The following is a 22,847-nucleotide window of genomic DNA, read 5'->3' as shown; positions in this document are numbered from 1 at the left end:
CGAACCCGCATCCTCATGAATGCCAGTTGGGTTTGTTAGCACTAAGGCACAACGGGAACTCCCTGGTTCTGTAGTTTTAGTCATTACCCTCGAAATTACAACATGAACACTTGCTTCATCCAAGTCTGGTGGTCATCAGTAATCTTTCACCCTAATTCTGAAAGCAGGGCTGGGAGTCTGTCGCCATCCCCGTTTCTCCCTTTTTTTTTGGCTGCACCCACAGCATCTGGAAGCCCCAGGCCAGGGATCCAAGCCAAGCCGCAGCTGTGACCCACGCCAGAGCTGTCCCAATGCCAGATCCTGAATCCACTGCAGCACAGAGGAAACCGCCCCATCTTGTTTTTAACTCATAGGCTTTATTATGTGTTGCAAAATGTTATTATTGTTGTTTATCTACTTTCTTTGCTAGTCCTTCTGCTCACTTTGCCTCAAGTACTTTCCTTTAGAGAGGGTGGGCCACGTGGGCTAAGATTTCCTAGGTTTTTCATTTTCTGGTCCTTTCTTTGGCCACCACATTCTGGTTTGGTGACACTGGTTTTTCCCCTCATCGCAGCGAAAGTATCGTTTCACCGCCTCCCGCCTTTGAAACTGTTACCGTCTCACCAGCAGCTGCCTTTTCAGGGTCCCCTGGTTTTGCCTCCTGGCTGTTTTATAAGTGGTTTGAGGCCCTGGAGTCCTGCACATTGCCCCGACGTCGTCGGTACGCGCCGGGCGTCTGCTGCCCCCTGCAGTCTGCCTGCCCTGGTGGCCGTGTCTCCGCCCAGCTCCTTCCGGAGCTCCTGGCCTCCTCGCCGGCCTCCTGCTGCTCTGGCCTCTGTGTCGCTCGTTCCTATTTGCCCATATCCACGCTGTGCCCGTTCTCTGCCCACCGCTGTCTCCAGGAAGCTGACCCTGCAGACGGGGTCACCTCGGCTCGGTGGCATCAGCCACCCCTGGGGTCACAGGAAGGCGCGGGGAGCAGAGAGGAGAGGCTGCCAGGTGCTGGTCCTCTCCTGTCCTCTAGGCTGAGTGTGGGCCTCACGGCCTGAGAGGGGTGAACAGAAAAGGGTTTAACGCCCGCCCCTCAAGATGTTTGGCTGAAGTTCAGGTTTTGTTGTTCAGTAGAGAACTATGACACGTCTTCTATGTTGCGCAGTGTTTGCCCTACTGGTTGAGCGTCCGTCTGGGACGCACCTGCCGTGGCGGCTCCGGTGGTGAGCGTTGCTACTGCTGGCAAATGAGTCCGTTCCTGCTGTTTCCTCGCACGTCCTGTCCTGTGAGAATTTCTGGCCAATGAATCGAGGCTCCAGCATCAAACTCTCTTTTCCCCAGTGGAGCCTGGTGGGATTTACCGGAGCAGCCTGGCTCCCTCTGCGACCCTCCCTCCAGAACAGCGGCCCTGTGACTCCGGGAGGGCGCAGCTCACCAGAGAACAACACGATGCTGAGACCCGGGTACTGTTTGTCACCGCAGCACACAGACTGGTAAGTAAATATTATGTTTGTAACTCGGAGCGAAGAGTGGTGAGGTCACGTAGCTTGCTCTTGCTGCACGAGTCAGTGTCAGGCTGGCACAGACGCTTTAAATGTCCACTCTTTGGGAAACTGAGATTTTGCTAGAACCTCATGCTTTCCTCATGCGGAGCGTCACAGCCAGTAGTTGACTTGTGCCAACAACATCCTGTCCTCAGAACCTAGGTTCTTGCCTTTTTCACCCTGAAGGTGGGCAGCTCAGCCTGCTTTCTTTAACCCCGAGAGCTCAGGCGTCTGTTCGACATGGAGCTTGTGAGTCTCTGGGTGTCGCGCAGAATGTTCATCTCAAGAGATTCTGCCTGTCGATGGTTAGAATCATTTGGAAATTAATCATGTGAGCATAAGTACACAGATTCCAAAACTTTTGTTATCACCTTGTGTTGGCTCTTAGAAAAGAGCCTGAGGATCTTCAGCAAACCTCAGGTTCCTAGACAAGCAAACAAACACCGGAGCTCCGGTCGTGGCGCAGTGGTTAACGAATCCGACTGGGAACCATGAGGTTGCGGGTTCGATCCCTGCCCTTGCTCAGTGGGTTAAGGATCCGGCGTTGCCGTGAGCTGTGGTGTAGGTCGCAGACGCGGCTCGGATCCCGCGTTGCTGTGGCTCTGGCCTAGGCTGGTGGCTGCAGCTCCGATTCGACCCCTAACCTGGGAACCTCCATGTGCCGAAGGAGCGGCCCAAGAAACAGCAAAAAGACAAAAAAAAAGAAGAGGAAGAAAGTGGAGCCTCGGACCTTTGAAGGAGAGGCTCCCTCCCACCGCACAGCAAGAAGGCACTGTCTGCGAGCCTGGAAAAGGGCCCTCAGCAGAGGGCGGCCCTGCCGGCACCCTGAACGTGGACTTCCAGGCTCCAGAGCTGGGAGGAGCGACCACAGTGGTTTCAGCCGCCCCGTCGGTGGTGTTCAGCTCCAGCAGCCCAGGCTCAGACGCCACATCACGGCATTAGGGTGATTCCTCTTCTCCCGAGTGTCCGGTGTCTCGTTGAAGGAGAACCGCAACCTCGAACCTTTCACCTCTTTGCCCTTCGGTGGGTGCTCTTCATGAGCAGCCACTTCAGCAAACACACACAGGCAGACCCCCGAGCAGCCACTTCAGCAAACACACACAGGCAGACCCCCGGCGGGCGGACCTGCGCGCGTCCCCAGTCACGGTGGCACTGCCAACCTAGGTGGCGGCAGAGAGCGCCCCCAGCCCGCCGAGCGAGAGCAGCACGGGGGTGGGATGGGGGGGGTGGGGGTTGTGGGGGTGAGCGGCCCCGGCCCCCGTGTCGCTGCAGCAGTTTTCAGCCGTGGGGCTTGCCGTCGGAAGCTCAGGGCCGCTGGCTGGGAGGCACGTCGGAGGACCGCAGCCCCAGGCCACTCCCGATTCAGGCTGGCAGGTAGCGCCGGCCGGGGTGGGGTCGCGAGCGCGGACCCAGACGCGCGGGGCGACGCGTCCCTCCTCCGCAGCCGACTCCGCCCGCGCCCATCAGTCGCGCTGACAAGGGGACCGGCGGCAGGAGCGCTCAAAGCGCAGACCCGCGCGCCCCCTGCCTTCCGCTCACCCCGCCAGCGGCCGTCACCCCGACCCCGAGACCCCCGGGACCCTGAGTTCCGAGACCCTGGGCCCCCTAAGGCTCCCGGGGTCCCCCGAGCCTTCCAAACACCTCTGACCACCCCCTCGACACTCGCAGGCTCCCGGGACCCCCGGGACCCCCCGAGCCGGGCCAGACAGGGCTCGCGGCCGGGCCTTGAGCCCAACAGCCGCCGGGCCTCCAGGGAGGCCTCTCAGGACCCGCTCCTTTAGCGGCAGGAAGGAGCTTCGGCGCCGCCTCTCCCCACCGAACGTGCCCCGCCTCCCGCGCTCCCTCAGTCCCCCGGCCCCGCGACCCTCCTCCGGCCGGGAGGGGGCGCCGAGCAACGGCGAGACCATCCGTCGGCACAGGGGGAGCCCGGAAGTGACGCGCAGCCGGCGGAAGTCCCGTCCGCCCGGGCGGAAGTCCCGCCCTCGCCGCCCACCCTGGCGGAAGTCCGGACCGCTGTCCCTCGTGGCTAGTCGCAGGCATGGCGCATTACAACTTCAAGAAGATTACGGTGGTGCCGTCCGCGAAGGTAGGCGGCCCTGGGGTCTTCTGCCCTCGCCTTTCTTGGCCGGGGCGCGGGAAAGTGGGGCGGGCGGTCTGTAATGCTGAACAGAGAGAGGTCGACTTCCCCCCCCACCCAGGCCCCCTTCTTAGGCCGTGTTCTCTCGGAATTAGGGCCCCCAGGTTAGGGTCCCGCCAGAGGTGGGGGTCCTTCCCCAGAGGTTTGGGCCCCCTGGGGGTTAGGGTCCTCCATCAGACCTTAGGGTTCCTCCAGAGAAGACGGAGAGTCAGGGAGAACGTCAATGGAGCCTGTAGCTTTTGAACTGGTCCCTAAGGATTCGTAGACAGCCAGGTGGAGGAGGGGTGGAGGTCCCTCCCGGTGCTCCTGACATTATTGCAGGAATTTGTCTGCTCGTGTCTGTCAGTAATCACCTTACATCCCTTAGGAAATAAATAGTGGCTTTTGGTTTTACCTGTTTATCTTATGCACTTTCAAAGCCAAAGGTGTGCAAGTTGAAATAGAACTGTTTCTCTTTTTAAAAGAAAGTTTCGCCTTTTAATTTCATTTTATTTTAAAGTTCTCTTTATGGTTAGGATTACAAAAAAAAAAATAGTTCCTCTAAAACTTGAGATACTTAAAATTGTAGAGCGAAAGTCCAGCTCACTATACATCACCCACTTTTTTTGGCTTTCATTAGTAGATTCAGTCGGTGTTTATAAAATTGCATTCTAACCATTCACTTAAATATTTTTTTCCCATTGGTCATGAAGTATTTGAGACCAGCTATCATGTCTTATTCAGCTATTATATTCCTTGTGGTTTGTTTTTTGTTTTTTTTTGTTTTTTGTTTTTTTTTTTTGCTTTTTAGGGCCACACCTGTGGCCAGTGGAAGTTCACAGGCAAGGGGATGAATCAGAGCTGTAGCTGCTGCCCTACACAACAGCTCAGGGCAACGCCAGATCCTTAACCCACTGAGCAAGGCCAGGGATTGAACCAGAATCCTCATGGATTCTAGTCGGATTCACTTCCGCTGTGCCACAACAGGAACTCCTAATAAACTCCTAGAGCTGGGTCAGGGATCCAGCACTGCCATGAGCTGTGGTGTAGGTTGCAGATGGGGCTCGGATCTGGCGTTGCTGTGGCTGTGGTGTAGTCCATCAGCTGCAGCTCCGATTCAACCCCTAACCTGGGAACCTCCATATGCCACGGACGTAGTAATGTGTATATATCGGTTCCAACCCCCAATTTATCCCTTCCCCCCACCTTTCCCCTTTGGTAAACATAATTTTGGCTTTGACATCTTTGAGTCTGTTTTTGTTTTGTAAGTTCTCTTGTATCATTTTTATTAGATTCCACATATTATTGATCTTATGTATTTGTCACTCTATTTCTCTCATTGATCTCAATTATTTTAAGATATTTTTTCTGATTTATGCTTGAGTAGTTTGGCTACTTAAAGTTTCAGGGGTTCTTAGGTATTTGGAAATTAGGATAATGTCAGGTAAGCATGGGATAAAATTTATTTTAGCAGCTGTTTGCTGACTGTTTCTTAAAGACCAGGAACTATGAAGATCAGCAAGGTTTTATGTTGAAAATTTAGTTGGGAAAATGGTTTGTGATTTAAAATATATAGTATTATTATGGAGTTCCCATCGTGGCGCAGCAGAAACGAATCCAACTAGGAACCATGAGGTTGCAGGTTTGATTCCTGGCCTCGCTCAGTGGGTTAAGGATCTGGCATTGCTGTGAGCTATGATATAAGTTGCAGATGGGGCTCGGATCTGGCATTGCTGTGGTGTAGGCCAGTGGCTACAGCTCCAATTAGACCCCTAGCCTGGGAACCTCCGTATGCCACGGGTGTGACCCTAAAAAGACGAAAAGACCAAAAAATAGGAGTTCCTGTTGTGGCGCAGTGGTTAACAAATCCTACTAGGAACCATGAGGTTGCGGGTTAGATCCCTGGCCTTGCTCAGTGGGTTAAGGATCCAGCGTTGCCCTGAGCTTCGGTGTAGGTCGAAGACGCAGCTCGAATCCTGCGTTGCTATGGCTCTGGTGTAGGCCGGTAGCTACGGCTCCGATTCGACCCCTAGCCTGGGAATCTCCATATGCTGCGGGAGCAGCCCTAGAAAAGGTAAAAAGACAAAAAAAAAAAAAACCAAAAAAAATAAAATGAAACATACAGCATCATTAAATTTTAATCTTTTAGGACAGTTTCACGTAAGTGGATGAAAGTAGACTTTTTGGTGTAACTGTGTCTTACTTTATTTAATTGCAGGACTTTATTGACCTGACATTGTCGAAGACTCAACGAAAGACTCCAACGGTTATTCATAAACATTACCAGATCCATCGCATCAGACATTTTTATATGAGGAAAGTCAAGTTTACTCAGCAGAATTACCATGACAGACTCTCGCAGATTCTGACGGATTTCCCCAAATTGGATGTACGTGACCGAGGGTCATAAGCGATTATGTAAATGTGAACCCTCAGACTGTCAGGATTAAACCAGGCTGGGTGCTCATTTGACAGATAACAAAGGAAGGAGGAAACGATGGATCTGTCGGAGGAGTTCACCTGCTGAGTTAGTGGCAGACCTCGGAACTGAACACAGGTCCTTTGGTTCCCCGTCTAACTCCATCTGAGGCCCAGAGCCTGGTCTCAAGGCTTTGTAACCTCTGAGTTTATGGGGTTCGGCTGAGCTCTCTAAAAGCTATGGGCCCAAAGCCCGCAGTGCTGTGGTCTCACTGGCTTGTCTGCTTCCCCTGCCCCCTTTTTCCAAGGCTCCTTTTCCTGTGGCCTCAAGTTGGGACAGTGGCCTGAGGCTCACCAGCATTTGTGATCTTGTTGCTTCATCACCTAATGGCAGCCAGTGTGCTTTCTTTTTTCAAAAAAAAAATTCATGGTTGCACCCGTGGCATGTAGACATTCCTGGGCCAGGATTGAATCTGAACCACAGCTGAGACCTGTGCCACAGCTGCAGCCATGCCAGGTCTTTAACCTACTGTGCTGGGCTGGGGATAGATTTTTTTTTTTTTTTTTCCTGAGGCATGTGGAAGTTCCCAGGGGAGAGATCAAATCTGAGCTGCAGCTGCCGGACTGCGCCACAGCCACGGCAACGCCAGATTGAAACTGCGTCTGCGACCTACACCACAGCTCACGGCCATGGGGGATCCTTAACCCACTGAGCGAGGCCAGGGATCAAATCCACATCCTCATGGATACTAGTCAGGACGAGCCCACTGAGCCACTCCTGCAGTGAGGTGCTGCAGTGGGAATTCCTTCAAGTATTTTTCACACATAGGAATGAGACACTCCTGTGCCAAAATGACCGCTTTGTTTTTCTTTGTAGGATATTCATCCATTTTATGCTGATCTGATGAACATTCTGTATGACAAGGATCATTACAAATTGGCTCTAGGACAGATAAACATTGCCAAAAATTTAGTGGACAAGTAAGATTTTTTTTTTATACAGTAGCTTTTAAATTACTGTCAAAAATGAAAAAATCTTATGTATTTCTTCCTCTTTCTTTCAGTGTTGCTAAAGATTATGTGCGGCTCATGAAATACGGTGATTCTCTGTACCGCTGCAAGCAGCTGAAGCGCGCTGCCCTCGGGCGAATGTGCACTATTATCAAAAGACAGAAGCAGAGTTTGGAGTATTTGGAACAAGGTACTTGATGGACACCAGCAAAAAGGGTTTTAGTGCATCCTTTTCGGGTATTTGATACTTGGCAAAAAGTTATTTTTTATTTTTTTTGCTGTACCCACAGCATACAGAAATTCCCAGGCTGGGGGCCTAACCTGTGCCACAGCCATGACCTGAGCCATAGCAGTGACTATGCTGGATCCTTAACCATTAGGCCACCAGGGAACTCTGAGAAATTATTTTAAAAATGTTTATTTTTGGAGTTCCCGTCGTGGCTCAGTGGTTAATGAATCCAACTAGGAACCATGAAGTTGTGGGTTCGATCTCTGGCCTTGCTCAGCGGGTTAAGGACCTGGCGTTGCCATGAGCTGTGGTGCAGGTTGCACACACGGCTCGGATCCTGCGTTGCTGTGGCTCTGGCGTAGGCCGGCGGCTATAGCTCTGATTCGACCCCTAGCCTGGGAATCTCCTTATGCCACGGGAGTGGCCCTAGAAATGGCAAAAAAGACCCAAAAAAATTAAAATAAAAATGTTTGTTTTTGTTTTAGCAATAGGATCAAATTATTTTCCTCAGCCTAGTTTATAAGAAATTCTAACAGGCTAGATGTTATTGCAAAAGCAGGTAGCATATACAGTGCTTACAAAGTAGTAGTAGTGTTAGGAAGATTTATGGTTTTCAAATTTCCTAGATAAGGCGTGTATGTTATAAATTAGAGGGAAATACAAAAAAAATGTAAAATGACGCATAGTTTTACCTATTGTTGACTTTTAATGCATTTTCTTGTGAGATGTGTTAGCATCAAACTGCTAATCCAGGTTTGTCACCTGCTAGTTTTATTTAATAGGACAGTTTCTAAATGAATGTACAGGAGTCCCCATTGTCGCACAGCAGGTTATGAACCTGACTGGTATACGTGAGGCTGTGGGTTTGATCCCTGGCCTTGCTCGGTGGGTTAAGGATCTGGTGTTGCTGTGAGCAGAGATGTAGGTCAGAGATGCAGCTCTGATCTGGCGCTGCTGTGACTGTGGTGTAGGCCAGCAGCTGCAGCTCTGATTCCCCCGCTGGCTTGGAACTTCCATATGCTGCGGGTGCCCTAGGAATAATTATGTAAAATAAGAATAGGTTAATGTAGGATTTCACTGAAACCATGATTCGCCTTCTCGTGCGCGTGTATGTTTACACGTCATATGCCTGATTTCCATCTGATTTGGTTTCATTCCCCCCCCCCCAGCACCTTGCAGATAATTTGCGACGAGATAGTAGTACTCAGCTGCTTTGACAAGGCTTCCAGTGACCGCGGTGGCTGGTCGTGTCACTGGAGCAGGTGCGAGGTGCACACGAGGCCCCCCGAGGAGGCTCATCATGGGGAGAGGCCCGCTGCCTGGCCAGGAAATGGCAGCACATGTGCTCAAAAATGCTTTTCCAAACGTCATTCAGTGAATAGGCTGCTGGGTTCATTCCGTCTGGGCCCTGCCTTGGACCTAGGGGGTAGGGAGACCAGGCAGGGGGGCCTCGGAGTGGGGTTCCCAACGCAGCCAGACGGGGAGCACGAGCTCGCAAGGCGCAGTGCTGCAGCAGCTGGTGCTCTGCTCCTTTGGCGCCATACCGGCCCCGGGATGCCAGGGCGAGGCGGTATGACCGCAGGCCTGGAAGCCAAGTGGAACAGACGGTGCAGTTTCGTTTCCTTAGTGTTTCTCCTGAAGTTGAGCTCGTCTCTCTTGTCACAGTGCGTCAGCATCTGTCCCGACTGCCAACTATCGACCCGAACACCAGGACCCTGCTTCTGTGTGGGCACCCGAACGTCGGCAAGTCCAGCTTCATCAACAAGGTTTGGCTGAGGGGCGACGGGGCGACCCAGGGTCGCGTGCGGGGGCGGGCTGCTTGTCCTCAGTCGGCACCGGCCCGGGCTCACAGCACCTTCTCCTCTGACCAACTCTGTCCCAGAAATCTGTGTGTCCTGCACACCTGTAAGGGGCTTGAGACGCGTAGTGTCGCCTGGTTGACGGCGGCCATTTAATTAACTACCATTAAACAGCAACAGGAAGTCCAGTCCTTAGTCTCCCGCCTGAGTTTCAGGAGTTCACGGTCGGTGCCCGGCTCTCGGGCCAGGTGCAGGTGTGGCGCATCCGTCACAGGAAGGTCTTGGCCGCTGCCGGGCCGCGGGGCGAGGGCGGGCTGCCGGGGTCCCCAGATCCCGGGCCTCCTCCGCGGGCCTCGGCAGGAGGGAGCGGAGCCCGTCCCCCGCCCCGGGTGCTGGCGTTCCTGCCCGGGGTGGGGTCTGGGGTGTGCGGGGCTGAGCCGCGGCTGTGCTGCTGCTCTAGGTGACACGAGCGGACGTGGACGTGCAGCCCTACGCCTTCACCACCAAGTCCCTGTTTGTCGGGCACATGGATTACAAGTACCTGCGCTGGCAGGTGAGAGCTGGTGCGCGTGGGCTCTTTGCGTGGACTTTGATTTCGGCGGCTGCCCCCGTCCAGGGCACCACGGGTCACAGGGACCATCCCTGTGGGCCGCTCATGTGAGCCTCGGGGCCTCCCAGGAGCCGGGCGGGGCCTCGGGGATTCGGGGCAGCAGCTGCTCCCAGCGCAGAGTCTGCTGACGGTGGTGCTTCTGAGGCGCTCAGAGTCGCCCGGCTCCTCAGCTGCCCTTAGAAGCTTTAAAAACCGCTGCCGGCCCATGAAGGAACCGTTGTCAGCGATGGGCTTCCTGGCCTGTGGGGGGGTCCTTCCTGTGCTCCTGTGTCGCTGTCGGGAAGCAGTGCTTCCGGGTCAGCGGCTGGTCCCTCAGCGGCTCTGCAGGCCCCCACCTCTCACGGGCAGAGGATGCCCGCCTGGCCCTCGCCGCCCCGGGGCGTTCCCTCGGTCAGGAGGTCTCATTTCCCAGCCTCGCGGGGCCAGGCTGGGTGTAGGCGCCCTCGGGCGTGCTGGCTGAGCCCTTGTGACCGCAGGTGGTGGACACCCCCGGCATCCTGGACCACCCCCTGGAGGACCGGAACACCATCGAGATGCAGGCCATCACGGCCCTGGCGCACCTGCGGGCCGCGGTCCTCTACGTGATGGACCTGTCGGAGCAGTGCGGGCACGGCCTGAGGGAGCAGCTGGCGCTCTTCCAGAGCATCAGGCCCCTCTTCGTCAACAAGGTGAGCGTCGCGCTGCCGGGGCTCCGGGTGGCACCTGCGGCGGGAAGGTCATCGTCCCCTTCCTTCGTTCCTTGTTCCAGCCTCTCATCGTGGTAGCGAACAAATGCGACGTGAGGCGAATCGCCGAGCTTTCGGAGGACGACCAGGTGAGTCTCCGCCACCGCTCACCCACGCTCCTCACGGGCAGCCTCTCTAGAGGCCCCTTAGCGACGCTAGTCTGGTTTTCTGGTTCTCAGGGGCGAGGGCATCTTCAGTGGCCGAGTCTCCCTGAGCTCAGGAGAACCCCTTAGGGCAGGCGGATGTGGCCCGGGACTCAGGGACCCGGGACCGAGGGGCCGTGCTAGCCTTGGCTGCTCAGGAGGTGCCACCTCCGTGTGGGCCTGGCGGCAAGCCCTTCTGTGCCACGTGGACGCCTCCTCCGGGGACCGCAGCCTGTGGAGTGAGCTTGGCTTTCCAGGCTGGAAGCACTGGGCTGTAGAGACGGGTTAGGGCCTCGTGCCCTGGAGGTCAGCGGCCTGCCCGCCTGCCGTGCTGGGCCCTGGGAGGAGTGGCGCCTCTGGGCCCTTTTGCAGTGATGAGGCTTGAGAAGCAGCGCTGACTGCTGGTGGCCTCCCCGGAGCCGTGGCAGGCGCTGCAGCGGTGTGGCCGCTCTTTTCAGGGACAAGGAATCTGCCACGAGGGAGGTAGGCGGGGTTCCTGAGGCGCTCACCTGTTGTGGTCGCCTGTCGCACCTGCAGCCCGGTGGTGGGAGAGGCCGCGAATGACATCCTCAGTCCTGGCTGGATTCATAGATGTTGCTGTATCGTTTTGTTTTGTTTTGTTTTGTTTTGGTTTGGTTTTGTCAAATGTTTTATTGAGTGTAGATCGCTGGAGTACTGTCGCACATGCATTATCTGTAGATTCAAAAAGAGTAAAGCCCCACTGTCCTCACTGGCAAGTGTGTCGGGCTTGGCAAGCGTGGTGGTTAGTGAAGCATCACGAGAGTAATCGGGTTCCTGAAAAGCTTCTCCCACTTGGAGTAGGGTCTTAATCACGTGAAAAGCAAAGTTGTTCACGTTTAGCGAACTTGCATTTCGTTGGAGGTACACAGGTTTTTTTGGTTTCGTTTTGTTTCTGCCTTTTTGCCGTTTCTGGGGCTGCTCCCTCGGCATATGGAGGTTCCTAGGCTAGAGGTCAAATCGGAGTGGCAGTCGCCGACCTACACCACAGCCACCAGCCTGCACCACAGCTACAGCAACGTGGGATCTGAGTGCATCTGTGAGCAACACCACAGTTCATGGCAATGCTGGATCCTTAACCCACTAAGTGAGGCCAGGGATTGAACATGCAACCTCATGGTTCCTAGTCAGATTCGTTAACCACTGTGCCACGACGGGAACTCCAGTGTTTTAATTTAATTTTGTTTGTAGAAGATTCTTATCCCCAACTTTATCCCAACCATTTTTTGGAAAATTTAATTTTTTTTAAAACACGTACTTTTTGGAAGTTGTCATTTATCTGAGCCATTACTAAAATTTACTTCTTTTTTGGTTGTTGAGGTGTATTAAATTTGAAGAAGATAATATCTCCATCTTCAACAGTGTAACTTCCGCCTTGTTGTCTGCACTTTCTAGCAGCCTTGACTGCATTTTCAGGACCCCCCCCCCCTTTTTGGTTCTTTTTCTAGGGCCCCACCTGTGGCATATGGAGGTTCCCAGGCTAGGGGTCGAATTGGAGCTGTAGCCATCAGCCTACACCACAGCCACAGCAACCTGGGCTCCAAGCCACATCTGTGACCTACACCACGGCTCACAGCAACACCAGATCCTCAACCCACTGAGTGAGGCCAGGGATCGAGCCCACAACCTCGTGGTTCCTAGTTGGATTTGTTAACCACTGCGCCACGACAGGAGCTCCAGGACCTTCCTCTTTAAAGTCTATGCATTTCATTGCTTCAGCCACAATGAATCCTTTTTCAAAATCCGTGTGAATCTTTTCCTGCATCTTGAGGCGCCTTTGTCCCTTTCCTGATGGTCCGTGCACGCACTTCATCGGGCCTGCAGTGAAAAGTGTTCTAGTTGGAGTGCTGCCAGCCCAGCCTCAGTGATCTCTGGCAGAGCGCTTTTTGTCCTGTTGGCTTCCAGATACTTCTGTCTCCTCAGCACTCAGTTCTTGCAACTTGAGTTCCCAGGCCCTCTGACAGGAATGGCCAAGGCACCTGGTGCTGCCCGTCCACCCACGCCTTACTTTTTTCCAAGCGTTTGTTTTTCTTTCTAATGGCGTCTTCTTCAGAAGGATTGAAGTCAGAAACGAGTGTTGATTCAGCTCGTCGGTGTCTTTGTCAGTCCAGTCGTGAGAGGAGCAGACGGGTTTCTCTGATCAGCAACCCAGCGCCTGACTCTGCGCGTTCGTCATGTTCGGGTTTTAGTTTCTATCGCTCCTCTCACAGCCGCTTGTTCCGGTTTGTCTGTGATGCGCCCAGTCGTTGCCTCATCTTGAAGCTGAAGCTCTTCATGTGCTATTTCTTTAGCTCGAGTAGGGTCTACACGTCCGTCAACACGTGTGACGGCAGCGTCTTCAACAGCACGTGTTAGATGAAAGACTCCATCGCAGGCGCTCAGAGATGACGGGGCCGCTTCCAGGCCTCGCACATCGCGAGCTGCTTTCACAAGGCCCGCGGTGCCCACTGACATTCAGACAGGCGGGCGTTTCCTCGCTGGTGTGTGGCACTGGCAGCGAGGGTCAGAGCATTCATGCGGCACAGGAGCTCTGCTCTCGTCAGGATCAGTCGCGCAGAAGGGAAAGTTTTCTGCTGAAGTTTGACAGTTGGTTAATACATTGAAAAAGGTAGGTTTCCCAGCATTTGGCAATCCAGCAACACCAGTTTTCAAGGAGGTGCCGAATCATTCAGTGATGGAGGGTGGTTTACTTGCATCACCTCCCTTTTTGGGGCCATCGTGCTTGGGGACGATGGTGACCCGAGGTCCCGGCAGCCGTGATGGGAGGAAGGGGGAGCTGTGCCGTTTTCTAAGGCGTCGTCTCCGGCTGTGGGGCCGAGTGTTTTATGAAAAATGGCTTCGAGGACCTTCTCTGTCAAAATCCACATCTTGATGTTGTCAGGATTCTCTTCAGGGGCAGAGGCTGCAGACGGTTCCACACAGGTGCTTCCGTTTGCTTGCTGTCTTCCGGTTTGATTCGCCCGTAAGGTGTGGTCTCTTGATCACGGGAAGGGGTAGGGCCAAGGAGACTCGGGGCCACGTCCTTCAAAGAGTTAAAAACCAGCGCCGGTGTCGCCAGCGTTACCGTCAGCATCTCTAGCACCTGCTTGAGCAGTGAGGTCTGTCTGTGGGGACCTGGGAGGAGATGACGCGTCTCTTTTCCCTTGTGTTTCCAGAAAATATTTGTAGACCTGCAGGCCGCGGGGTTTCCTGTGGTGGAGACCAGCACCCTGACGGAGGAAGGGGTCATGCAGGTGAAAACTGAGGTCAGTGCCCCCCACGAGCTGGGAGAATGGTCATTTGGTGTCACGGGCCCTGGACGTGCTCGTAGTGGGGCAGGAGGGGTGACCCTGGTCCCCCCCTGCCCAGAGATACCAGGGGTGGCGGGTGGGGAATCCAGGGGTGCCCACGCTCCCTCCACAGGTCGTTTCCGCTCACTTCTGCCTGCTGGGGTCCTGCCCCTGCCGGCCGTCAGGTGGCCTCTGATGCCACCACTGAGAGGAGGTGCAGAGCAGCTCCCAGACCAACGCCGGAGCCCTGGTTCCGGGCCCTTGGATCCTGGTTCCTTCCGAGAGGCGGCAGGACACTGAGTGGACGCCCTGTGACCCATGCTGGGTTTTCTCACCTTCTTAGGCTTGTGACCGGCTTTTGGCTCATCGTGTCGAAACCAAGATGAAAGGAAATAAAGTGAACGAGGTGCTGAACAGACTGCACCTGGCGGTTCCCAGCAGAAGAGATGACAAGGTGGGTCCGCCCTCCTGGCTGGGGGGCAGGGCGGGGCCTGCGCGCGTCCTCTCTGTCTTCCTGGGGTAGGTCACACTGGGCGTGTCCCGTCGGGAAGGAGCCAAAGGGGTGTGAAGAGCCCGGTCACATCCTGCTTCTCCCACCACCCTTTCTCCGTCTCACCTGTTTCCCCTTCCAGACACGTCTTGGCTTTTACAAGCTTTTTAACAAAGTTTTAAATGTGTAAGTAAGTTGTATTTTTTCATATTCTTCACTCTTGCCATTAATACCAGGGCTCAGAGGTCTGTTTTTATACCTGGGTCTCTGCTTTTAATTGCAGCCTTGTCTGTAGGGTGAAGTGTAAAGCCCTTGTCCTCCAGAAAGGCACCCTTCTGGTGGGTACGCCAAGACGGTTGGCGCGTGCACCCTGGTCCTGCCAGTCTAACTGGCTGAGGCTGAAGACCGTGCCGCTGTTGCCATGACCCTTTCCTTAGCGTTCCCTGTTTCCTGTGTGTCTGTTCATGTGACAGTAAGTTTTGTCGCCCAGTCTAGGCGGATGGAGTCGCTGTCAGTGACATTGCTGTTAATGACTTTACCGTATCTGTTCCAAAGAAGTTACACCACTGTTCACTGTCATTTTTTATTGAGGTGCAGTGATTTACAGAGTTGTGATAGTTTCTGATGAACAGCAGAGCGATTCCGTCATGCACGGACCTATGCATATTCTTTTTCGGATTTGCTGTGTCGTTTGTTACAAGATACGGAATGCAGTCCTTGTGCTGTGTGGCAGGGCCTTGTTCTTTAGGATTTTGTCAGTGTGATTTTTATTCAGTACCACACATTTTTTTCCCACAAGTAAAATGAAAGTTACGTCATGAGAAGCGGTATTTCTGCGTCATAGTTTCAGACAGGCACACTCACCGGCTTATTCAGCCTGATCGTTTCCAGTTAGTGCACATCATGTGCAGCTGGGTTTTTTATTTTTCTGGATTTTATTTGGATGTGTATCTTGATAATTGTGCAGTTGAGCATTTTTAATGTGCTCGTTTGCCTTTACACTTTTTTAGTTTTACGCATCGATTTGTAATTTTTGTATTAAGGGAAATTGAATTTTTTTTGTCATTTGCTTTTTGAGATGGGAGATTCTTTTTTTTTAACCTCAAAGAAATTACATGTTTTTAAGTTGGTATATATATTGATATTTTCTTTACAGCTACTGAGTTTTGTGTTGTGTATAGAAAGACCTACCATTCATTCCAAAGACATTCTTTAAAAGGAGTCCGTCCGTGTTTGATGGTCGAGTTTTAAATTTCACCTTTCTTGAATAGAACCTTCCTTCAGTTGTGGGCCTACCCTGTTCTCAGGAGGCGGTGGAGGGAGTCCAGCTGTCATCACCCCAGCACTGGTTGGGGGCCGTCCCTTGTACCCTGGTACATACTCGGGCTTTTGTCTGAATTTCTCCTATTCTTTGACCTGCTTTGTTTCTCCTCTGCTGCTGCCTTCGTAATTTTTCTCCCTCGTCTTACTCTTTGTTCTTTTCTGTGTAGATTTTATAGCCGACTGCGGAGACCTCCTGGCTCCCTTGGCCACACCGGTCCTGCTGCTGCCCTCCCCCCCAGATCATCTGTTGCTTTGGGGTTGGGCTGGGTGTGGTTTTGTTTCCCTTGCAGATGGAGCGTTTGCGTGTGGTTCTTCAGGCATCTCATGTAGGCCTTTCCCATAATGTCTTCTCAGGAGCGGCCCCCGTTCATTCCAGAAGGCGTGGTGGCGCGAAGAAGGAGAATGGAGCTCGGGGAGCAGAAGAGGAAGCGGGTAGGTGGGGAGCCCTGGGGGCCTGCTCACAATCCCTGGGCCCTGGAGACCCTCCGGGGGGGAGATGGCTGGTTTGCCGGGGCCAGAAACAGCTCTGACCAGAAGCAGGCGTCACCTCGGCTGCCGAAGGGGTGCTTTCACGGGGACAGGCCAGGGCAGTTCTGGCGCTGCGGGTCATGTGGCGCCATGGGTCAGATGATAGTGGGGGTCGGGTGGCGCCGCGGGCTGGGCGGCGCAGGTGAAACGTGTGTTCTCGTTGCAGGAACGGGACGTGGAGCTGGAGATGGGAGATGATTACGTCTTGGACCTTCAGAGTAAGGCTCCCGGGCTGGTTGGCTAGGCCGCCGCTGCCGTGGGAAGCCCCCCGCTTGAGTGCTTCAAGGCGCACAGGCTCTCCCCGCGTGCCCCGAGTTGAGCGTCTCGCGGGTGACCACGGCTCTGCCCGCCAGGGCTGAGATGCTCCTTGCTGATTGTCTTCTGTCCCTCTGGGGGCGGTCCCTCCTGTAGCTCTCCCGCCTGTAAGTGCTGGGCCAGCCCGGCTGTTGACGCCTTCGGGCCCTGGTGGCCTGGGGACGAGCCTGGGCAGTCCTTTGGTCACGTGTGTGCTCTCCTCCCCGGGTCTTGGACCACATGCTCGGCGTGGGATTGTGTGGGCTGTGGCTCGCTCGGGGCACGTGGTAGTTGAAGGTGGAGACCCAACGTGGCAGATGTTCTGTGTTGAACCTGCAGAGTACTGGGATATAATGAACTCATCGGAAAAACACGATAAGATTCCTGAGATCTGGGAAGGCCACAACATAGCCGACTACATCGACCCCGACATCATGCAGGTTTGTGGCACGCGTCACTGAGCAACTCGGTCATTCCCAGTCCTCTGCCCTCTGCTGAGCAGGAGATCCAGCCCCCGAGACCCCCGGACTCTTCCCGCTGGTCCTCGGCGGCCTCCGCTCAGGAAGGAGCCCCTGGGCTGTCGCCCACCCGCCCGGCCCTCGGCTTCCCCAGGTGGCTCTGCCCCGGCTCTGCCTCCTGTCTCTGCCGCTCCCCTTCGCTCTTTTGTGACCTATGAGTCCCCACAAGTTTCTCTCATCTTTTCCTAAACACAGACTTTCTCGGGCCCAAACTCTCCTGTGCTCGCTGTCCTTTCTCTCCAGAGTCGGGCTTTGGAAAGGTGCCGCCTGCTGTGCTCCAGGCCCAGCCCGCTTTCCGCATCGGTGGCGAGGACCCTCTGTCGGGCTCCTCTCACAGGGCCTGTTTTTCGCTCTTCTCAACTGTACCGCCAAGGAGCTTGGGTCTGGGGAGGAGCGGGTTCAGGACCAGTCCCGACGGACGGTCTCACTTCCCCGAGAACAGAGTTCTTGGAGGTGCCTGCCGGGAGCTGGGCAGTGAGGCCGTGACCCCCTGCCCGGGGCTCGCCGTGGAGTTGGGGGCGAGGTTTCTAGAGAAGGGAAAGAAACAGCCCTGGACAGCCTGCAGCTGGCGGCTTAGTCTCTGCTCTTTTCTGCCCGGAGCCTGTTTGCAGAAGCTGGGCCCCAGCGCGTCAGGCAAGGCCCGGGTGAGCCTGAGCCGGGCGTGCCTCGCACCCTGAAAGGCTCGCCGACCCCTGGTCTCTAGGAAGGTGGTTGTGCTGCTTGTGAGTTTGTCGTTGCTGACTTAGTTATGGCTTTTCTTTATTAAAGAAACTGGAAGAGTTGGAGAAAGAAGAGGAGTTACGAGCCGCTGCCGGGGAGTATGACAGCGAGTCTGACAGTGAGGACGAGGAAATGGCGGAGATCCGCCAGCTGGCGAAGCAGATCAGGGAAAAAAAGAAGTTGAAGATTCTCCAGTCCAGAGAGAAGGATGCCGGGGGCCCCAGGATGCCCCGCACGGCCAAGAAGGCAGGTGTCCCTCGGAGGCGTCACTCCTCGGGGCCCGCGCCTCGTCCTTGCTGGGCCTGCGGCTCCCTGGGTCTTGTGGGACCTGCTGAGTTTCGAGGTGGATTTTGGCCTTGTGCGTTCTGAGTGTTACCCCCTTTCTTACTGACTTTCATGGTTGGGCTCAGCCGCTCTGCAGCTGTACCGGTTACGGTCATGGTTGCGGTTTGTGGAAGTAAAGCTGCCGTCTCTCTTCTTCCTTAGTCAGGACTCAGCTTTTGCAATTTACACGAACCTGACCCAGGCTGACTAAGAGCCGACGGGGGCTCGAGTGGCCTGTGCCCCAGCAAGGACCGCCCCGTCCTAGCGGGTCTGCAGCACCTTCCAGCCCCAGGCCTCCCAGGAAGACACAGGGCCTCGGGAGAGGGTGCTGGTGCGGGCAGTGAGATTGACGGGGCGGGAGGGAAAGGACGGGGCACATCAGCCACCCCGCGCCCTCGGGGTGGGAGGCCCTGGCCTCTGGGTCCTCGTGGGAACCCCCGGGAGCTGAGGGCATCCAGGAGTGCAGCGCCCGTGCCGTCCTGCCCGCAGCAGGCGCCCCCGGGGGGAGAGTTACCGCTCAGGGGCTGGTGAGCTGTGCAAGCACATGAGCGGGAGATGGCAGAGGCACTGTCTGAGCTCGGCCTTGCACACTGTTGTGCGAGAGGCGTTTTCCCTGCCTCTGCTGTAGCGCTTCATCCAAATAAACTTGCTCAAGTCCACCGCCGCCTCCCCTGCAGGTGCAGCGGAAGGTATTGGAGGACGAGATGCGCGCGCTCGGCGTGGACATGGACCACAAGGACGACGTGAGTGGGCAGAGGCCTCAGACCCGAGGGCCCGAGGCTTCGTCTTGGGAAACCAGGGATGGGGGCCTGTGGATTTTCCTCGGGAGGCGGAGGAGAGGCAGTGACCGTGTCCGGGGCTACAGGCCGTGCTCGCTCCCCCTGCAGGAGGGGAGGGGTCGGAGGGCCCAGCCCGTCCCCAGGCGACCCCTGCCCTGCGTGGTGCCCTGCCCGCTGTGGTGTGTGGTCGTGGTTCTCCACCCAGGCTAAGGGAGTGTCACTTGTGCTGACAGCTCAGAAATGAATTCAGTGTGGTAGACGCCTTCCAGTCCAGTTTCTTAATGCGGAGGCTTTCCTGTTTTATCTTTCTAAAGCGTTTATATAACCGCATTCCACGTGTAGCGTTTACTTGTCATTGTGGCGTGAGTGGTTTTCATCTTAGGGTAATTTTTTTTTCTTTAGCCACCCTGCAGCATGTGGAGTGCCCAGTTCAGGGGTCAGATCCGAGCTGTAGTTTCAACCTAAGCCACAGCTGCACCAGTGCTGGATCCTTAACCCGCTGTGCCGGGGGATCGGACCTGCGTCCCAGTGCTCCCAAGACACTGTGTTGTGCCACAGCGGGGACTCTGGGTGATTTTTGTCTTTTTGGGCTGCGCCTGAGGCATGGGGAAGTTTCCAGGCCAGGGATCGAACCCACGTCACAGTAGTGGCCCAAGCTGCTACAGTGACTGCACTAGAATTTCTTTTTGGTCTTTTTGGGGCCGCACCCATGGCATGTGAAAGTGCCCAGGCTAGGGGTTGAATCGAAGCTGCAGCCGCTGGCTACACCACAGCCACAGCAGTGGGGGAATCTGAGCCACGTCTGTGACCTGCACCACAGCTCGTGGCAATGCTGGATCCTTATGCCACTGAGCAGGGCCAGGGTTCGAACCCGAGTTCTCATGGATACTAGGATACTGGTTGGGTTCATTAACCGCTGAGCCACAACCGGAACTCCAGCACTAGATCCTTAACCTGCTGAGCTGTCGGGGAATTCTCTTGTGTTTTTAATTGAATAAAATACTTTATTTTACGCCGAAGAGTATAAGATGACGGGTAAGAAACCCAGAGCAGAAGACTTTGCATCAGGGGAAAAAATGCAGTGGGGACAGACTCTCCAGGAGCACGGGACAGGTGCATGCCGTGGGTGTCGCATCGCAGTTTTTATACTTAAACTGCGACTTTGGTTTCGGCAACTGACCTACTTGCATAGAGCTTTAATTAGCTTCAGTCTAAGTTACAGAATAAACACAGTTGGTATTGAGTCTCCAGGTGCGAGAGGGACACAGTCTATAAATAGTTTAGAGCCGTGTTCCTTAGAGCCCAGAAGTTAGAAAGCTTTTCCGTTAACTTGGAGTCCGGCTTTCCTTGCTTGAGAAATTATGCCAGAGCATAAACGTCTTTGTGTGAAGAGCGTCTTCGTATTCTGGGTTGTTTTCTCAAACGGCTTCCCAGAAGGGGAACCGGAGGAATCAAAGATGCCGTGTTTCAGGCTCATCTGCGTGTTCACTGGCGTGGGGAGGGTGTCCTGCTTTGTTTGCACAGGGCGTTATTTTCATGCTCACCTGTGGCTTCTGACCCTGGGGTGTTGGCCGTGTGCTGGGCTTTCTGCCTCTGCGCCCCCGCCATCCTTCCCCTGACAGGGCTGAGCAGGCAGCGCCCAGTAGATCCAGGTAGAGTTGAAACAGGCTCGGGGACGCTCGTCCGGCAGGTGTGTTGGTGAGAGACTGGCCACTGAGTCACATGAAATCAGCTCTGGGGTGTGAAGGTGTTCGGCTTTGCGGATGACGGTTCTAAAACCCCACGTGCCTCCCCCTTTGTTGGGGTAATTTCATGTTTGTCACTGAGGCTGGGACCCTGTGGCGTGACGTTTGCTCTCCATGTGTTTCAGGCGCATTACGCAGTCCAGGCCAGACGGTCTCGCAGTGTCACTAGGAAGAGAAAGCGGGGAGACTCTGTCCCGCCCCCCGCTGCGGCCCGGAGCCGCAGCTGCTCTCGGACTCCCCGAGACGTCTCTGGGCTGCGGGATGTCAAGGTCAGTTCCTCGGTTGCTGACAGCGTCAGGGTTCGGAGCAGACCCCGGGGCTGAGCACCTGCAGGGGTCGGGGTGGGGGTTCGCTGTGCGCTGCACCACGAGGCGGCCTTGGCCCTGGAGCACCTTGTGCTCTTTCTCGGGGCGGGGTGGGGGGGACCAAAGCGGGATGTGTGATGGTGCCTAGGTCCCAGGCACTCGGGGCCGGGTGGGACTGTCCCTGCCCAGAGCCCGCAGCCCTTGCCTGAAAGGACTATGCAAGGACAGTTGGCTTCGGCATTTGGAACATCGAGGTGGAGCGAGCCTGTGTGAGCCAGCAGGCCGCACAGGAACCCCAGGTCTCCGTCCCACCGCGCTGTGGCTCTCTGGTGGCTTGGGTGTCCGTGCTGGCCTTGCCACTTGTTACGCAGACCTGAGGACAGCTTCCCGGCTGGAATCCCGTTTCCTCGTGGGTCTGAGGAGGAGCTACAGCAGTGTATCCTGGCCTTGTAGATACAAGGCTTGTGTGGGTACAGCGTCTGTCCTGCGGGCGGGGCCGCGGGGTCTGGGAGAGCAGCGGAGGCTCCCTGGCCGGCTCTTCACAGCAGACCTGGACCAGCCGGTGACGCTGGCTCGCACGGGGGTTTGGTTCGCAGCGGCTGACGTGTTCCTCTCCCCCTTAGATGGTGAAGAAAGCCAAGAGCATGATGAAGAAGGCGCAGAAGACAATGAACCGCTCGGGGCGGAGGGGGGAGGCGGACAGACACGTGTTTGACACGAAGCCCAAGCACTTGCTCTCAGGCAAGAGGAAAGCAGGCAAGAAGGACAGGAGGTAGTGGGCCCGCAGCTGGAGCGCTTTGGCGAAACCGCTTCCTGGTTTGGATTTGAAAAACTGGAGTCCGGGTCTGTAAACCGAGTGTAACAGTGAAACAGCCAAAGCACGCATCGCCTTGCGGAAGGCTGTGCTCACCTCCGGGCTGCACAGGCGTGGGGGGGGTTCGTCACTGCGTGATGAGGCGGGTCCTTTGAGTAGGCGGTGGCTTCTCATTGAGGGGGGTGCTGGTTGCTTCAGAAGCGCAGGGCTGGGAGGGTGTGTGGGTGTGACGTGTCTCCGACGGAGAAGGGTCTTCCTCTGGAGGAGCGGACGGGGGTTCACGGCTTGTGAGTCCTTTTTTGCAGGGAAAACCTCCGCGCCTGTGGGTGTGGGCAAAAGGCTTCCAGCCAGGCCTGCAGACACAAGAGCTGGGGACGCTTCTGAGTCAGAGGGCAGCACAGAGTCGTTCTCTGGTCTTGTGCGATGCTCCCGTGTAGTCTGTCTGCAACTATTTTTTCCCAAATAAACTTCCAAAAGAAAGCCATTCTGATTTATGTGGTTGGTTTTGGTTTTGGTTTTTTAGTTATAAATCATTGTCAGTTTGGGCACATGAAAAGGAAAAACAAGTAAATAGAAGTTCCTTTTTTTTTTTTCTCTTCCCAAAGCAAAAAGTACTTTTCTGTGGACTATAATGTTGCCTAACTTACTGCACCAATTAAATGTGGGCATCTCCTCTCTCAGGTCCATTGTCGAGAGAGACTGTGTTTAATTAAAACCCAGACACCCCCCGCCCTAGCCCAGAAGCACCTTCTGGGATCTGTGTTCCTTTACGTTAAATGGAAGTCATTGTGAGGGACACTTAGAGTAGGCGTGGCGGAAAGCAACAGGTTAGACTGTTAAGTGCTTAAACCATCACCTCATGACCACAGAGGTGCCGTGGCGACCACTCTGGGCACTTGCAGCCCTTCCCCTCTGCCGACTCGGCACCGGGTACACCTCTGGGAGTCTGGTGTGCGGTGTAAGTCGAGGCTTTGCTGCGCGTCTGTGCGTTTAGAGTTGCATTCGGGGATAAAAAGTAAAATGTGCTATGTACATGCTGGGAAAGACTGTTTTGTCTATTTATTTATTGTCTTTTCAGGGCCGCACCTGGGGCATATGAAGGGTCCCAGGCTAGGGGTCCAATCAGAGCTACAGCTGCTGGCCTTCACCACAGCC

The 22,847-nt window shown here is 55.1% G+C and overlaps 2 protein-coding genes and 1 pseudogene across 2 annotated transcripts; 2 read left to right on the top strand and 1 right to left on the bottom strand.

Moving 5' to 3' along the window:
* Nucleotides 103-3,553, top strand: LOC106505222. The gene is made up of 4 exons (XM_021064286.1): nucleotides 103-138; nucleotides 480-978; nucleotides 1,312-1,463; nucleotides 3,296-3,553. Exons 1-4 carry the CDS (start codon nucleotides 103-105, stop codon nucleotides 3,542-3,544), a joined length of 936 nt encoding a protein of 311 aa, XP_020919945.1. The 3' UTR covers nucleotides 3,545-3,553.
* Nucleotides 3,453-22,177, top strand: GTPBP4 (GTP binding protein 4). Its single transcript, XM_003357790.4, has 17 exons — nucleotides 3,453-3,600; nucleotides 5,849-6,019; nucleotides 6,926-7,029; nucleotides 7,113-7,249; nucleotides 8,954-9,054; nucleotides 9,548-9,640; nucleotides 10,174-10,365; nucleotides 10,446-10,511; nucleotides 13,739-13,828; nucleotides 14,196-14,306; nucleotides 16,020-16,097; nucleotides 16,360-16,411; nucleotides 16,827-16,927; nucleotides 17,774-17,971; nucleotides 18,727-18,792; nucleotides 20,699-20,842; nucleotides 21,502-22,177. Exons 1-17 carry the CDS (start codon nucleotides 3,553-3,555, stop codon nucleotides 21,652-21,654), a joined length of 1,905 nt encoding a protein of 634 aa, XP_003357838.1. The 5' UTR covers nucleotides 3,453-3,552; the 3' UTR covers nucleotides 21,655-22,177.
* On the bottom strand, nucleotides 12,384-13,403 carry LOC102160817 (annotated as a pseudogene).

Source organism: Sus scrofa, chromosome 10 (assembly GCF_000003025.6).
Source record: "Sus scrofa isolate TJ Tabasco breed Duroc chromosome 10, Sscrofa11.1, whole genome shotgun sequence".
NCBI lineage: Eukaryota > Metazoa > Chordata > Mammalia > Artiodactyla > Suidae > Sus > Sus scrofa.
Note: the sequence above shows the minus strand (reverse complement) of the source record. Positions and strands in the feature narration are given on the sequence as shown.